This window comes from Sebastes fasciatus, chromosome 22 (assembly GCF_043250625.1).
Source record: "Sebastes fasciatus isolate fSebFas1 chromosome 22, fSebFas1.pri, whole genome shotgun sequence".
NCBI lineage: Eukaryota > Metazoa > Chordata > Actinopteri > Perciformes > Sebastidae > Sebastes > Sebastes fasciatus.
This window is the reverse complement of record NC_133816.1, coordinates 25,308,963-25,326,513: the sequence shown is the minus strand read 5'-3', so window position 1 is coordinate 25,326,513 and position 17,551 is coordinate 25,308,963. Positions and strand designations below refer to the sequence as shown.

Genomic DNA, 17,551 nt, shown 5'->3' with positions numbered 1-17,551 from the left:
GTAGTGAAATCAAGCAAAAAGCTCAGTAAAGTAAAAAATAAGTATTTTTAATGTGCATTAAATGTTGCTGCATAACAGGAATGATAAGGAAACTACACGTCCTAATTCACTCTTAACCTGTGTTTACAAGCTTTAGATACAGAGCTTATACCTTCACTGAAGCGAAATAATCTTCTAAATGTGTTATTTTAGTCAACAAAAAATGCATAAAATTGCAAATCAGGAACAGGAAGTGCAACTTAGTTTTTATTGCTATTAATAAAATGTTCAGCGGAGAGTTTCAGTTGAAGCTCAGGAGCAGGTTCTAGACGTGTTGGTGTGAATCTGTCACTTCCTGTGTGGTTTCCTGCCAGAGAACAAACTGTTTCCTGAGCTCTGAGCGAGTCAGGAGAGGGTTAACCTCCCTGCCTCCCTCTTCCTGTGGTTCAGCCTGTCATGAAACCTGTTTCCACTCGCCTCACAAACGCTTCACAAACAATTCAGCCTCCAGGTTTCAGCTTCAGATCTGCAGTCGGTCTCTTTGTCAGCTCACCATGTTTGTCCCCAGACTTCTCTGCAGGTTCAGTCTCTGCTGCTCTCGACCACCAAGACTCAGAGTCTACACAGTGAGTTCAACATGTTTTAAAGTCTATCAGGTACTTATTACATCTATAGACTAAAAGTCTGGAGAGAGATTCTTAAAAAGCCTTTATTATAGTTTCCTTAAAGCTGTCGGTTTAAGGTTCTGTAAATCTGTCAATACTACTACTGCTGACTGTGTACTATTACCACTAATACTACTAATGTACTGTGCACTACAACTACTAGCCTTATAGAAACTATAGAAACTACAACTACTACATCCATGTGTGTGTGTGTACTTGTTCAGCTATCTTTGTGAGGACCAAGTTGAGTTTCAGACCTTCAGAGTGAGGACATTTGCTGGACTTTTTTGGTACTTTTTTTCGGACACTCTTCGGACAATTTTCTAACTTCTTTGTTTCTGACTTTGTTTTTGACATTTTTTTTTGACATTTTTGGACAATTTTCTGACTTTGTTCTGTCTTTTTTTCTGACATTTTTTTTATTTTTTTTTTGACATTTTTCTGATTTATTTATTTATTTTACATTTTTCTGACCTTTTTTTGGACACTTTTTGGACATTTTTCTGACTTTTTCTTGGACTTTTTTTGGACAAAAACCCTCACACATTCACATATCTTGAGGTCAGAGCTCAAGGGACCCCTTTGAAAATGGCCATGACAGTTTTTCTTTTACAAAATGTTGTGTAACTTTAGAGCGTTATTTATCCTCCCTCATAACAAGCTAGTATGACACACCCACACCCACACCCACACACACACACACCCACACACACTGGCCTGTTTCTGTCTCAGAAGTTCAGACCGTTGAGGACATTTTTGGAAAGTGAAGACATGTTGGCCGCTCCTCACATTCAGACAGACCTTCAAAGACTTGTTTGAGTGTTCAGACTCGGTTTTAAAGTTCAGGTTAGAGTCAGGTTTAGGTTAAGGGACTAAGGAATGCATTATGTCAACGAGTGTCCTCACAAAGATAGAAGTACACGGCTGTGTGTGTGTGTGTGTGGTCTGTTATGACGTGCAGCTGTAAAACACATGCCTCTTTCTCTCTCTCTCTCTCTCTCTCTCTCCCTTACATTTCTATGTCTCTCGACCATTCTCAGCTCCATTGTTTGTGTAGCCAGCCACACCTACTTAATCTAGAAAAGGATCAATAGGAGTGTTTCCTTATCTGCCACATGTGAGGTGACTACTGGATTGTGTTGGTTGTGCTTCTGAGTTATGAATATAATAATAATAATAATGTGTTTTTCTCTCTCAGTCCAGTTCGGTCTGGCCTACTTGTGTTGTTTCCAGTTACAGCAGTCAGCCTCCATCTAAAGGTAATTCAGCCCCTTAAACAGCAACATGTTTTTACATGTTTTAGCCCATAAACTGTGAACTAACAACACTCACAGTCTACAGCCGTGCTAGCAGCTGAACGAACGCTAACATGCTGAAGTTTAGCAGGTCTGATGTTTACTATCTTTGTTTAGCATGCTAACATTTACTGATTATTAGTAAACACAAAGTAGAGCTGAGGCTGATGGGAAGTTCTGCAGGTATTTGGCATAGACTGTATATAAGACGTGGACGTAGTCACCGTGACGTCACCCGTCGGTTTTTGGACGTTTAAATTTGAGTTTTTGGTCGTCGCCATCTTGGTTTTTGGACTTTTCCTTTTTGGTTTTTGGCTGTCCCCATCTTGTTTTTTTGCAACCAGAAGTAACACGAGAAGGTGGAGCTAAGTACAACTGAACGTTGAATAAGACATTTTTAGTCTACCAAAAATTTTCTAATTAACTGTGATGAAGTGAAAACACACTGTGAAAGGGTTAAAGTTGTAAGACTAAAACACGGACAACTCCCAGACCTGACAACGCCGTGGTAGTGACCTGTCAATCACAAGGTAGCCCCGCCCTAAAGCATCCCCTGCTTTATGGTCTATCTGACTCTAAATGGGACCATAATTTACTAAATGAACATCATGCTGTGTTGAAGAAGACTTGAAACTAGAGATTGAGACCATAAACTCATGTTTACAATGTTTACTGAGGTCATAAATCAAGAGAGAAGTAGAAGCTCATTTTCTCATTGACTTCTATAGAACCAGAGGAGTCGCCCCCTGCTGGCTGCTAGACAGAATGAAGGTTTAAGGCTCTTCAGCGTTGGCTTCATTAACTTCACTGACTAAATGACTAATGGCTGATTGAGGGAGGGGGAACAGGTGATCAGGAGGTCTGGTGACTGCAGGCTAACGGGGGACAGGTGACACTAATCAGAGCCGACATTAACGGCATTCTGAGAAATGAAAGAGAAAGAAAAGAAAATGTAATTAAATAGATGTAACCCTCTCCGTCTCTCTCCGTCCCTCTCCGTCCCTCTCCGTCCCTCTCCGTCCCTCTGTGTCTCTCAGATGCGTCCGTTCGTTACAGCTTCGGTCGCCCCGTCCTCTCTCTGCTCCTCCCGGCAGGTCAGCAGTGTCGTTTCACTCTGACGCCCATGTTGACCACAGTCGGCGACCTGCTGCGAGACATCACGGCCAAGGACCCCAAGGTGCACACCGCCACCCTGCTCAACGGAGGTAACACAGACATGTTCTACAACACTACAATACACAGAACACGCAACCTTAACCTCAGAGACCTCATTCTGACCTGAACCCCGAAACCAAGTCTTCATTTTCAGTGAAGAAGTACTGAAGCGTCCTCGCTTTCTATATGTGGTCTCACTTTTTAAAAAATGTCCTCACTTTCTAAAATATGCTCACGTGTCTCAAATGTCCTAATGTCCTCACTCACTTCAATTTCATGAAATCAAGAAATGTCCCTGTCGCCCACAAATGTCCTCACTTTCTAAAATGTCCTCACTTTCCAAAATGTCTTCAATTTCCTTAAATATCCCCATTTTTAAGAAATGTCCCCACTATTCACAGATGTCCTCTCTTTCTGAAAATGTCCTTGCTTGCCGAAATGTCCTCAATTTCCTTAAATATCCCTACTTTTCAGAATTGTTCCAGGTGTCCATGAATGTCCTCACTTTCCAAAAATAGTTTCAGTCTCCAAAAATGTCCTCACTTTCCTCACTCACCCTACCTTCTAAAAAATATCTTCGCCTATGATATCGTCACTGTCCACAGATGTCCTCAAGCCGTAAAAATGTCCCCACTTACAACAAATTCCCTCGCTTTCTAAAACTGTCTCCACTGTCTAAAATGTCCCTACATTTTAAAAACGTCCTCACTTTTAACATCTAAAACTCAAACTGGTCCTCACAAAGGTGGAAGTAAAAGAGCACACAGTCGTTACTGTAACGTTATGAACACATGAAACTGAAATAATCTGGACTTTCTTTCCTCAGATGGACAGAGAATCTCTTCATGCACCTTCATGGAAACTGTGTTAAATAAAGACTTTCAACTGGTCATCAACGGCGTCATACACAACGTCCGCTCACTTGGACAAGGTACAACCTGTGTGTGTGTGTGAAGGATGTGGTTAGCGTAGCTTAGCATATAGACATGAAGCAGCTGTTATTTCTGTTATGAAATGTTTACTTCGTCTCCCAGAAGGATTGGACAGGAGACAGAGCGTTGAAGTCTTAATGTGTGGTTTAAAGGAACCCTGTTTCCGTGTCCGTCTCCGTCAGGGTCGTCTCATGAACACGTGTTGGGTCTGGATGATATGAAGTACGTCGTCCGTCTTCTTCACTCGGCTCTGAGTCTTCCTCAGCAGCAACACATCAAACACAACGAGCTGCTGATCAGACAAGAGCAGCTCAAAGAGCAGCTGCAGCCGCTGGAGACGGTACTACACAGCAAATACTACTACAGTACTATTACTACTACTACTACTACTACTACTACCACTACTATTACTACCACTACTACTACTACAGTGCTACTACTACTACTACTACCACTACTACTACTAGTACTACTACTACTACTACTACTACTACTACTACTACTACTACTACTACTACTACCACTACTATTACTACCACTACTACTACTACAGTGCTACTACTACTACTACTACCACTACTATTACTACCACTACTACTACTACAGTGCTACTACTACTACTACTACCACTACTACTACTAGTACTACTACTACTACTACTACTACTACTACTACTACCACTACTACTACTAGTACTACTACTACTACTACTACTACTACTACTAGTACTACTACTACTAACTTACTGATATTTCAGAGCCGTGGTCGGGGCCATAGATTCTAACTCACTGATAAATTATGAGAGTATTTTTAGACGTGGTATTTGTACTTTTACTTTTAGGTAAAAGTATCTGAGTACTTATTGTTCTCAACAGACGCTAAAGAACCAGAATGATTCTGTGTTTTTGTGTGTTTTTGTGTGTTTTTCTACAGGTGAGAGTCAAGATGGCGCAGGAGGCGGCAACGAGAGCGTCACTGCTGGGGTGGGCGGGGCTAGCCTACCTGTCCCTGCAGGGAGGATTCCTGGGTTACCTCACCTGGTAATGAATACACACACACACACACACACACACACACACAAGCCTGAAACATTACTACACACATTACTAATCCTGGGATCATGTTTTCACCTGTGTGTGTGTGTGTGTGTGTGTGTGTGTGTGTGTGTGTTGGCAGGTATGTGTTTGCGTGGGACGTCATGGAACCAATCACCTACTTCATCACCACCACCACCAGCATGATCTTCTTTGGCTACTACATCCTCACCAAACAGGTAGGAACCCTTTGTGTGTGTGTGTGTGTGTGTCTGTCTACCATCTTTATGAGGACCAGTCCATACTTCAGACCTGCGTAGTGAGGACCGGTCCCCACTTCACCAAAGGGCTGTTTGGGGGTTTCAGGGTAAAGGTTAGACTTTGGCTTGCTCGACAGTACAAACGTGTTTCATTGCTTTATATTACTCTATGTGTGTGTGTATGTGTGTGTGTGCAGGAATTCCTCCTTCCGAGCGTGCGGGATCGTCAGTTCCTTCAATTCTTCCACAAGAAAGCATCTCAACAGATATTCAACGTCCAACAATACAACGAGCTCAAAGACGAGTTGGCAAAGGTGATGAACACATCAAACACACACACAGTGTTAACACAACAACATATCCTCCTCATGCAACGCCTCGTTTGATATCTTACGGGAAAATATTCCTCGTTATTTTTGTGCGTTTTCCTACAAATGTCCAGTGTCAATTTCTCTCTCCTTACATGCATTCATCTCTTTTCAAAACAAACTTCACAGGAAACACAGCACATAATGACACTTGTTATCTTACCGTCAATTTTGACCCGGGAAAACCACAGATGCTATAGATTTGAATAAAACACCCACAATACAATGAAAGCAGTGGTCAATATAAACACGATATATATATATACATATATATATATATATATATTTGCAAAGACCACAGTAGGCAACCATCCATGTTATTTTCGGGCAATTAGATTAAAGAAATCCATATTTATATAATGAAGTTTAAAACGGGTCAAATTTGACCCGAGGACAACAGGAGGGTTAAATGCAAGTGGCGTAACTTAAGTACGGAAGTTACGAACAGACAAATAAATCAACGTTAACTTCTGGTTTCAAACGGGATATGAACGCCGGTCTCCTGGTGTTTCTCTCTGGTGTTTTTAGACCCACCCATCTGCCTTGACCTCCTCCCTACACGGCGTTTGTTGCTCTTTATACGTCCTGGTTCACGATTATGTGAATTACACACAAATAGATTTCATATATCAGACCGGCAACGCGTCATCCAGAGTAGGCTCTCGTGACCACGCCCACTAAAGGCATTTTGCAACGTACCGGTCTGATGTATGCGATATATATAAATTACAGTGCATTACTTAACGCCATAACGGTGGATGAGAACAGCACGAACACAACAACTTTGTCTTCTAGAAATTCTGCCTAATATGTCTTCCTAATTATTTTGCGGTGACTTATATTTTTGTTTACCCCTGACAAAAGTGTAAGATGAGGCTTTTATTTAGCATATTTTTTAGTTGTACAGAAACAAAGACTTTTAAAATGATTCTTAAACTGACACCTGAAGTAATTAAAATGTATAAAACTGTGTGGTTGCAGGTGGAGGGTGATCTCATGAGTTTGAGGAGTGCCATTCGACTGAAGGTGGATCCTCCTCCGCCACAGAGAGCCACCTGAGTTTTACTTTGTTTTTTTTATTGTGACATTAAATGGTATTTTTTGCACATTTTTTGTATTGTTTCTGAAAAAAGATGCTTCTGTCAGCTGTCTTCATTAAAGACACGGTGAAATAAAAATACATTTCCATGTTTTCATGCTGCGTCCCTGCATTATCTCTTTGTATTTGTTAACATATGTCAACTCTTGTTTCTCTTCCTGGAAATCATTTCAACATTTTTTTGATGACACATCTTGCACTTGAGGGCAAAAACATAAATGATTATTAAGATGAGATAAAACTTTATTCATCCTGGGGGAACTGGTTGTGCAGCAGTTTCAGTACAAAGGTACAAAGTAGTACAAATAAGTATTTTTTTAGCAAACAAAAATGTGCTAGCTGCAGAAACAACATTTTTATATTGCTAGCAATACAAATAAAACTACTTTTTATTGACAGGTGTATAAAACAGATTAGCCTAATTTGTTAGCTATATAAAGAAATGTCAGTCTTTTGTTCGCGATGTAGAAACAGAAAGATATATTTAGGCTATTTTAAAGTATGTGATATTTTTTAAAATAAAAACGTGTTGCGTAAGTGTGTGTTTGCCTTATCAGGAGTTGAACTTGGTGACTGCATGCCATCCTGTGTGAAGCCTGATCCACTCAAAGTAATGAGCAACCTGTCGGAGAGAAAGAGGAATTAATGTTAACGTTACGTTGTATTTGTGACATTATTTGTGTAAACAAAACACCAAATATAAAAGCACGATGTAATGATTTGTTTGTAATATTTAGACCGTTGTACAAATATTTACGTTTTGCTGAATGTTGGTTTTGTTTTCATTTTTTGAAACTGTGTTCATGATGAAAGATTCATTGAACAGAGACATTAGTTTTTATTTTATTCTAGTTTTGACTTTTCTATTTCATTTTAGTTTTAGTTCATTTTCAGAGCGCGTTTACAAAACTAGCAAAATATTTAGTTTCAGTTTTTCTGAAAGGTTTAGTTTTAGTTTACATATATTAACTTTTAGTTTTTATATATTTAGTTTTAGTTTTTATATATTTTGTTTTAGTTTTTATATATTTAGTCTTAATTTATTTAATATTTAATATTTATTTTGAGCTTTTTTATAAGTAGTTTGAGTTTTTTTGTTTTTGTTTATATATATTTAGTTTTGGTTTTTATATATCTAGTTTTAGTTTTTATATATTTAGTTTTAGTATTTAAATAATTAGTTTTTATATATTTAGTTTTAGTTTTTATACATTTAGTTTTATATAAACTAAAATTAAATGTATAAAAAAAAATATATATATAAACTAAAACTAAATGTATGTACTTAAACTAAAAATATATATATTTTTTAAATACTGTAAATATATAAATCTAAATGTCTTAAAACTTAAACTAAATATATAAAAAATAATATATATATATATATATATATATATATATATATATATAGTTTTAGTTTATATATATATATATATTTAGTTTAGTTTGTTTTTGTTAGGGCCAGGTATAATGTCTAAGAGGTATGTATCTATCTACATAGAAAATACATGGTTGGAGAACTGTGCAGGAATGGATATGATTTTTAATATTTAAACTTCGTGTTACTTTAGCGTCTGATGTGAAACGATTGTGTCATAGCGCCATCTCCTGGAAGATCAAGTCTGGTCAGTTCCTGTGGCTTAATGTCACGAGAGCTTTTTTGGTAGTGATATATTATTATTATTGTTATTATTATTATTATTATTAATAATAATAATCATTTTTAAGTAGGCAATATAGTTTCAGTTAAGTTTTAGTTTGTCTTAAAGGATTTAGTTTTTATTTAGTTTCAGTTCACTAACAATATTTTTCACTACATATTTTAGTTTCAGTTTTATTTTACTTTAATAACCCTGGTGTATACATTTACAGTATGAATTTCCTGTGTATTTTCTCCATGTACTGTATATGTGTATATACGGTATACTGTATGTATTTTACCTGCGTATAAACTCCGGGGAAACCTGACTGACCACACCTCTCTCCCCAGCTGACGATGCCCCACAGGTAGGAAACGCCCAGTTCATCCTCACAAACCAGCGGACCGCCACTGTCCCCCTGACAGGAATCCACGCTGCCCTCCAGATCACCTGCAAACACACCCACACACCCACACATTAGCACATGCACACATGTCTATAAAGCAGCTAGTTTTTTGTGCACATAGCTCATCAACCACACAAACACCAACCTGCACACATCATGCCTGGCTTGAAGCGACCTTTGTAGAAATTCTGACAGTCGGCGATGAGGGATACGTTGGCCCAGAGCAACACCTGAGCTGCTTTGCCCTCTGTGAACAAAGTCATCAATACGTAAACTAGATCATTTTAAAACTTTACACAATTCAAGCTAACTGACTGTCTGACTTATTAAATGCAGCTTATTAAGTTTTTTATTTAAATTTAATTTTGATCGATTAAATGTTTTGGGGCTCTAAATTAAATCTGTTCACAAAATGTCACTATTAGTGCCCTGAAAAGCATTTCATGCAAGCAGCAGCCACCGAGTCTGAAAAGTGAAGCCAATGCTGAAGAGCCTTAAACCTGCATTCTTTCTACCAGCCAGCAGGGGGCGACTCCTCTGGTTGTATAGAAGTCTATGAGAAAATGAGCCTACTTCTCACTTGATTCATTACCTCAGTAAACATTGTAAACATGAGTTTATGGTCTCGCTAGTTTCAAGTCTTCTTCAATACAGCATGATGTTCATTTAGTAAATTATGGTCCCATTTAGAGTCAAGATAGCGACTTTTGCATTTTCACCCCATATTTCTCTTCCCTTTGTATCACCTGAGGACCTCATTTACACTAATGTCAGAGCTCCACACACCTGCGGTCCGTCCCCACCCAGAGATGCTGCAGGTGTGGTTGGGCTGAAAGAGCTGGGTGGACCAGGGGACACACACGGCGCTGACGGCCGGGTTGTCCAACAGACATTTGTCCGTGAACGGAAGCTTCTTCAGCTGCACCAGAGCGATGTCGTTCTCATAAGTGCTGGCGTTGTACCTTCAGGACAAAACACATTATTTCACACTTTGTATCACCATTCAGTCACATGCATGTGTAATGATTGAGGGTTATCGCTCAGATGGATAAATACTTTGGGTGGATGCGAATGTCTTCAACAGGTACAATGTCAGTCGTGTCCTGACTTCGAGACTTCTTCCAGAGAGAAAACTTCACATTGAACGCAGACGGGTTGGGCCTGGCCAAGAGAGAGAGAACTACTTCAACTGCCACTACTACTACTTTTAGTACTACAATGATTGTTAATGTACAATACGTGCCACCACTACTACTATTACAAGAACTGTACTGGCCTGAATAGAAGACGATATTTTGTTCTATAATAATAATATATGTTACTGAATTTGTACTAGTACTTAAGTAAACCTACATTCCATCACTGCTCATATTTCACACTAATACTACTGCATCATCATTCTACCTAAACACTCGTTGTACCTGACGCAGTGAGCAGCAGTGATTACCCAGCATCCTCCGATATAAGCGCCTCCACAATCGATCCTCCTGTTCTCCTCCAGAGCGATCTGCCACTGGATCTGAGTCTGTAGAACAACAACAGTCTCATTTCAAAACTACTGGAAAAATACAGTATGTGCGTTGGTTTATTCTGTTTTATGTTACATAAACGTTAAGTTACATTACTTATGTAATGCTGTTACGTTACGTTACGTTACGTTACGTTACGTTACTTATGTCATGTTATGTTATGTTGTTTACATTACATTACTTATGTAATGCTATGTTACGTTATGTTACGTTACGTTACGTTACGTTACGTTATGTTACGTTACGTTACGTTATGTTACGTTACGTTACGTTACGTTACGTTACGTTACGTTACGTTATGTTACGTTACGTTATGTTACGTTACGTTATGTTACATTATGTTATTTAAGTAACGTAACGCTACGCTACGCTACGCTACGTCAAGTATACATTTGTTATGTTATGTTATATTATGTTATGTTATGTAAAACTAAAATAACTAGAATTTTGCAATACTAAAAATTAAAACAATAAACAATAAAATGTTAAAATAAATAAAAGACACTAGAATAAATAGGCTGAAGATATAGACATAGTATGAAAACTAAAGATTAAGAATTAAAAATCAAGGCAATGACGAGGCACCTCATGTAAAAGCCAGGCTAAAAACATATCTTCAGGTTTCTTTTAAAAGTGATATAACAAATGATGGTGATAATAGCTTTAAACAGATGTTCTGGTGACTGTAAGCAGACAGACAGACAGGTGTGTTTCTAACTGACCGGGTTGGCTGGGACTCCTCCCACCACTCTCTTGATTCGGCTCCTCCTTCTCCTTCCTCGCTCCTCCACCTCCACGTCGTCCACCGTGGTCGCATTGGGAATCCCACAGTATAACTGGGACTCCAGATGCACTCTGTCGGCCCTCGTTTCTGGACACACATGCACAGAGTTGTTGGAATCACATGTTGCTTGACATTCTTAAGAAAAACACGAAAAATACGTCATTGAATGTCGTGCAAGAATTGGCGATAGACTCCGCTGGCATTGCATGTATGCCGTGCCGTTGCACCGGCCTTTCTGTGTTTTCTTGCTGTGTCATGTTCGACGTCACGGACACGCAGTATGTGACGAATCGGGCTTTCAACTAAGTCCAATGTAAACCCACCCGCGGCGTTATTCGGCAGTTGGAGCAAGTGACGTAGTATTAATAGCGTGAGAGTCCATTCAGGGCGGGAGGGAGGTGGATGGGTTAAACAAACACAAGACTTTCAATCATGAGACCACTGTTCGTGTCCCCGATCTGTCCAAAAGTAACACAAGAGGGGTACCAGGTGGTCGGTCTCCGATGCCGAGGTGCACTGACCAAGCGGCGGTATTTGACGAGTTGGGAATGAGAATGTGTTGTTTAGGCTACATACCGTTTTTGGGAGAGGTATACTCTGAAAAAAAAAAAAGAAATGTCATCATCATCACCTCTACCAACAACGACAACAGTTTCATATGAAAGGTTCAACCTCAGTTTCAGGTATACCAAAAAGTCGGAGTCGTCTGTCCACCTCCTCTGGTTCTGTGGAGAATAGAAAATTATTAATATAACTACAAACTACTAAAGTCAGACAACAACAAAATTACTGTAGCATTGGGTGTCGTGTTCCTGAAGTTGGTCTGTTCAAAGTGTGACAATTATTCACATTAAGTGGGCTGGTACTGACGGGAAGTGGAGCCTAACCAGCACATTTGCCATGATAATGCGCAAGGCGTTTAGGGTGCAATAAGTACGTCTTTCCTGATTTCCATGTGTCTTTTGTACACCATGTATCCTGTACTGACTGCAATGTAAACGCATCTGTGTATAAATGCTACGGTAAAATTATAGATTTAGTGGCTTAGTATAAATTGAGAGAAAGACAACTTATTGTGGGCGAGTGGGGAGGTGGATGGGTCCAACAAACACCAGACTTTTAACCAGGAGACTCGTGTTCGAGACCGCTGTTTTGTTTTGTAAGTTACGTTAGTGACATTTGTGATGTTTGTGACGTGTTTTCTGTAGTTGTTTCTGTACTTACCATGACTTTTACCTTACCCTAACTAAATGATTTTGTTGCCTGATCCTAACTGTTGACATTTGCGTGGTGTCCAAATGACATGAGAAATGCTAAAATGCGTACTCATGACACGCGGTGGTATTTATACACCTGTTAGGTGTTGGTTTAAAACTTTTTTGAAGTCGTACACAGTACAGTTTCAGTGATTTCCAAAACTGAATGGAAGTAAATGATGTTTGTGTGACTAATTTAAAAATGTCTGTGTGAGTGTATCTCACTGTTGTCCCTAGTGCGCTTTATTGATTCGTCCTCGCCATCCAGACAGTCAATCTGTCCGTCATGGACTGCATCTGGATGCACACAAACACCCGTCTTGCAGCGGAAAGCACCGTTCCTGCAATCTGTCAATCACACAATAATCCACATTGTGAATATACATCGTTTACAGATACAGGGACATAAAATCCATTTATGTGTTTTCTTTACTTTTGCAGCACATTTCGTCACTGCGGTCACCACAGTCATCAACTCCGTCACAAGTCTGTTTCAGAGACACACACTTTGTGTTTGCACATTTGAAGCCGCACTCTTCTGAAAAACATTGACAAGAAAAAAGGTCACAATACTGGAAAAGTATATATCAAAATACAACTTCTCAAATTAAACCCTGATCATATCCGTGGGCTTTGTGCATTTTATTGTTGCAACCAACTAAAGCCTCTTCCGTGTGCCAAGTGTGTTGGAGAGCTAGTGTTCCTTGAATGTAAGATTGGAGTTTGTATTGAGATGTAAACATAAGTTTTGAAGCCAGTGAGACACCGGTACCATAGCTGCAGATGGTATAAGAGCAGCTTGTTGCTTTGTTTTGAAATGTGCATATAATACTGTTTCATTAGCATATAATTGCACTTTAACATTTGGACAAATATTTGGTAAATTAACATAAAGGCTGAATAAGTTAACATAAACAACGACCGTTTCCTAACCCTAAATAAATGGTTGTGTTGCCTAAACCTGACTTCCTGTGAAAACCGAAGTTTATTTTGAAAGGACACTATGCATGTAACAAGCGTATATTCAACGTCGTCCCCGGTTTGTCCAAAAGTAACGCAAGAGGGCTACCCTGTGCGTTGGTCTCTGATATCGAGGGGCACTGACCAAGCGGTGGTATTTGATGAGTTGGGAGTCAGAATGATTTTTTTTTTTTTAGATCTGGGCACAAAAAAGATCGATTGCTGGTATCGTTTACTAGAGAAGTTTTGATACTACTTGGTACTGGGATGTTTTCATCGATACGTTAAAGGTATCGCGTACCGATACCCACCCCTGGGTGTTACTGGGGATTTTTAATTTGCACGCAGTAAATACAACTTATTGAAGGCACCGATAGAAAAGAACAGAGTAGAATCAGTACATACTGACCTTTGGGTGTTTGTGATGCCCTATAACAGGTTGCCGTAGCGACCTTCCTGTTGGCAATCCTGCTCTTGTCGTAGATTATACACTCAGCGAGGGAAGTCTCATAACCTTGGCAGCGGACGCTAACACAGCTTCTCGGCAACGGCTTGTCGTCACGGTCGGTTGTCAGGGTATTGTAACACACGGAATCAGCAGTCGCTGCACCACTGTAAGCACACACACAGGTCACATTGTAGGTTCATCTCTCACCAAATATACTGTGACAGTTTAGGAGTTTGTCGTAGGCATGTTTATATGTTGATGGAGCTACTGTAGTGTATATAAACTGTATATATATCCCACGGTATATAAAAATATCTCCTCTCACAGTGGATTCCTGTGCTCCTTGCAGGCCACGTTAGCAGACGCCATGTTCCAAAGCTTCTTGCACACCAGTAGCTCCTCCTCGATGTCAGGGTTCACAGCATCAGGAATGACGACCCTGACCACTCCCGTGTCTGGGTCTATTGAACTTGTGAACTTCGGATGACTCGCTGTGGTGAGAGAGAGACAAAGGTAACATAAGTAGTAATATAACAGTGATTTTAAAAAATACTAGAGGGCACCGAATGTATCTGTGAGAGCAAACCTTCGCAATTCCTCCCAAAGTGGGACATGACGGGTTTCTTGGTCCGACATGAGACAGCCATCACCTGGAAAACAGATCACCGCTGTGTAAACTTGAAAGGGTTTCACTATTGGAATCAGCCAGGTCTTGAGTCGGGCTGTTCTCATACACCGTTGGAAGCTATATCTACAAAATGTAATGCACTGTAATTCGTATATATCCCACGAAATCAATTCGTATTTAATCCACATAATCGGGAACCAGGAAGTATAAAGAGCAACAAATGGCACGTCGGGAGGAAGTCGGGGTGGATGGGTGGGTCCAAAAACATCGGACTTTCGCCCAGGAGACCGTTGTTCGTATCGCGTGTGAAACCAGAAGTCATTGTTGATTTATACGTCACATCATTTCCATACTTAAGTAACGCCACTTCCGTAGTTATTTTAACCTTAACTACGATCTTTACCTAAACCTAACTAAGTAGTTTTGTTCCCTAATCCTGTAAAGTTGGAAGTTTATTTTGAAAAGACTGTGTGCATGTTGTGTTGTTATGCATGTTGTGTTGTTTGTCTTTTGGCTGCTCCCGTAAGGGGTCGCATAGTTTGGCATAGTTTGGCATAGTTTTTACGCCGGCTGCCCAGCGGGGATACATGTTATGGTGGCGGGAGGAAACCGGAGCAAACCCACACAACCATGCAAACTCCAAATAGAAAGGCCCTGCCCAGACCGGGGATCAAACCTGGGACTTACTGTGAGGCGATAGCACTAACCACTGCGCCACCGTGCCACCCCAAAAGACTGTATGCATGAGTGGAAACTGAAACGTGTCACTGGACATTCAAAGGAGAACGCACGAAAAATTAAGAAAAACTTTTATGTAAGATACCATACGAACCGTCAGCTGAGAAAACGATATGTCTACAACAAATTCCTGATTTGTGTTTCTATAACCAGCTCGATACCTAACCTTTTACATGAGTTACCTGGCAGTAAGAGCGATAGTTTCTATTGTCGTGCCCACAGACTGGGGCCATGCCATCAGCGGGACACAGGTAGGGTGGTTTACAGGAGCAATGTCCCTCGATGCAACGCTCCCATGGAGGACAAAACACCAGGCCACATGATGCACGAGTAAACCTGATAAATGTTGAAAGATAAATCAAACACAGATTAATCTCACATTGTTTATACACAGGTTATTACAGTGAGCTAAGAAAATCAAAGTGGCAATAAGAATTAGACGTCTTTGGGTCGTTTGGGTTTGGGTTGTTGAATTTTCACCCTCATGTCACATTCATTTTGCTTCCCTACCTTTGTGAAGAGATTTCACTTTTGAGCTTGAATCATTAAGTAAACATCGTGGTTGTCGTAGTCTTTCTGTTTCCTAGTGGTTGTGAGTCAGTAGCTTAAGACTGAAAAACTAGCCCGGGACCAGACCTCTGAATCAATCAAGCAAGAATGCAAAAAGGGAAATACAAAAATAACCAATCCGTTCTCAATCCCAGGGCATTAAATACGTCCGTCGGCGTTCAGTACCGCCACACACGGTACACTTTAGCGCCGGTATGAAATGCACCGGGCGTTCCATTAACTACAATGTAAACACAGGCAACAGTAAACGCTTCGAGAAAAGTGCGCCGGGAGTGTGGTGACATAGTTTAAAGAGCGAAAGAGACACACCACACCGCACAAGGGTTTCATCAAGGAGACCGCTGTTCATGTCCCCTGTTCACGACGTTCAGTGTCATTTTGACTGTACAAACGTAGTAGTTTTAAGCCCAACCATGTTGTTCTTTACTAAACCTAACTATAGGGGTTCTGTTGCCTAAAGTGACACCAAGGAGCGTGACAAAGCGTCAGTATGACCATAGCAACTAACAAAGAAAGTTAAACAACCAAAGGAAGATGCCCAGCCAATCTTACTTCTTTTCCAGACACTCAGGTGGACCCAGAAACTCGTCTCTCTCAGGTGCTGTAGGGGTTGTGGGGGCAGGGCTGGTAACCTGCGGGGTGGGGGATCGGATCTGCTCTATGGGCAATTGAGTCTCATCACCTGATAAGCCCCTTTGCATGAGCACCTAAAATGCAATAGAGTTACAAATGACAGGATGTGGTTGCGCACACCATCTAGTTAAAGTGTTACACAGATGATACACAACTTTATATCTCTGTAAAAGTACAAATACTTTTGAATTCAGCAGTTGTTTTATCTTTTGTTGAATTATTTTGGTCAACTTGACCAAAGTAACTTGACAAGTCCCACAAATACAGGTAGAGAAATTGATAGAATGCGTTTGAACACTTGAAAAATAAGAATAAAAGACAGCATGAGTTAACTCACCGTTTCAGAGTGAATCACGAGAAGAAACACAGAGAAAAGAGAAACTCCGGCTGGTCTCATCCTGACAAGCACAAGTAGTCTGGTTTCCTCCACACGTTCAGCTTCTTCCTGTGCTTAAAACTGTTGTGACTGATGGACAAAAGGATTCGATAATAAAATATCTTTTACAGTGAAGACACAGCTGCAGATACAGACAGAGAGACAGTTATTGTCTCTGTAAGGGAGCAAAGTGACAGACAGATCTCTTCTGTCCACTGATGATGTCATCAATCAATCATTAGCTTGTCTCGTCGGTGTGGACAAACACAAACAAACATGCAGATTGATTCAGCGGACTGAATCTTGTACTGTACCGTCACATAACGGAGAATCGGGTGAGGGGTTGTTGATGTGCATGTGGGGAAACTCATATTCCAGTAACCACATAAACACAAATATGTGGGCGGCATGGTGACTCAGTACTGAAGGTCGCCGTGTGAACCCTCCTGGCTGGTTTGTTTCCTTCTGGGAAATTATTGTGTTACAGCAGCAGGTTATCCAGGCAATGCATAGGAACAGTAAATAAAATGTACATATCAACTCTAGAGAAATATATCCATATAGTATACACAATATAAAGAATATTGGAATACAGCAAAGTGTGCAAGTTACAATGTTTTGTTTTAAACCTACGGTTGTCAAAGTTAACGCGATAATAATGTGTTAAAATTTGTTTTAATGCCACTAGTTTCGTTAACGCATTAACGCAATAGATATTTCAGAGGTTGTAGCGGGCACGGATCCATATAGAGACCAAGATCATGCATATAGACCTGGTAGTTGTGGAGATATTCTT

At 40.1% G+C, this 17,551-nt stretch overlaps 2 protein-coding genes across 4 annotated transcripts; one reads left to right on the top strand and one right to left on the bottom strand.

The window, feature by feature from the left end:
• The first annotated feature begins 372 nt into the window (after positions 1–372).
• On the top strand, positions 373–6,882 carry LOC141761284 (calcium uniporter regulatory subunit MCUb, mitochondrial-like). 2 transcript variants are annotated; one of them, XM_074624617.1, is made up of 9 exons: positions 373–635; positions 1,843–1,903; positions 2,977–3,144; positions 3,921–4,025; positions 4,209–4,366; positions 4,960–5,066; positions 5,203–5,299; positions 5,518–5,634; positions 6,670–6,882. In XM_074624617.1, the coding sequence occupies exons 1-9, from the start codon at positions 534–536 to the stop codon at positions 6,745–6,747; spliced, it is 993 nt and encodes a 330-aa protein (XP_074480718.1). In that variant the 5' UTR covers positions 373–533; the 3' UTR covers positions 6,748–6,882. The 2 variants fall into 2 exon arrangements, with proteins under 2 accessions (XP_074480718.1, XP_074480717.1); XM_074624616.1 differs by having other exon boundaries at positions 415–605.
• Positions 6,883–7,009: 127 nt separating this feature from the next.
• Positions 7,010–16,916, bottom strand: LOC141761282 (complement factor I-like). Of its 2 annotated transcripts, none has more exons than XM_074624613.1 (17): positions 16,717–16,916; positions 16,299–16,453; positions 15,359–15,512; positions 14,397–14,460; positions 14,136–14,301; positions 13,772–13,974; positions 12,836–12,940; positions 12,628–12,750; positions 11,836–11,871; positions 11,723–11,743; positions 11,085–11,233; positions 10,255–10,358; positions 9,890–9,994; positions 9,620–9,795; positions 8,979–9,080; positions 8,729–8,877; positions 7,010–7,409 (listed from the first exon to the last, which is right to left on the bottom strand). In XM_074624613.1, exons 1-17 carry the CDS (start codon positions 16,774–16,776, stop codon positions 7,341–7,343), a joined length of 1,941 nt encoding a protein of 646 aa, XP_074480714.1. In that variant the 5' UTR covers positions 16,777–16,916; the 3' UTR covers positions 7,010–7,340. The 2 variants fall into 2 exon arrangements, with proteins under 2 accessions (XP_074480714.1, XP_074480715.1); XM_074624614.1 differs by having other exon boundaries at positions 12,836–12,937.
• Positions 16,917–17,551: the final 635 nt, after the last annotated feature.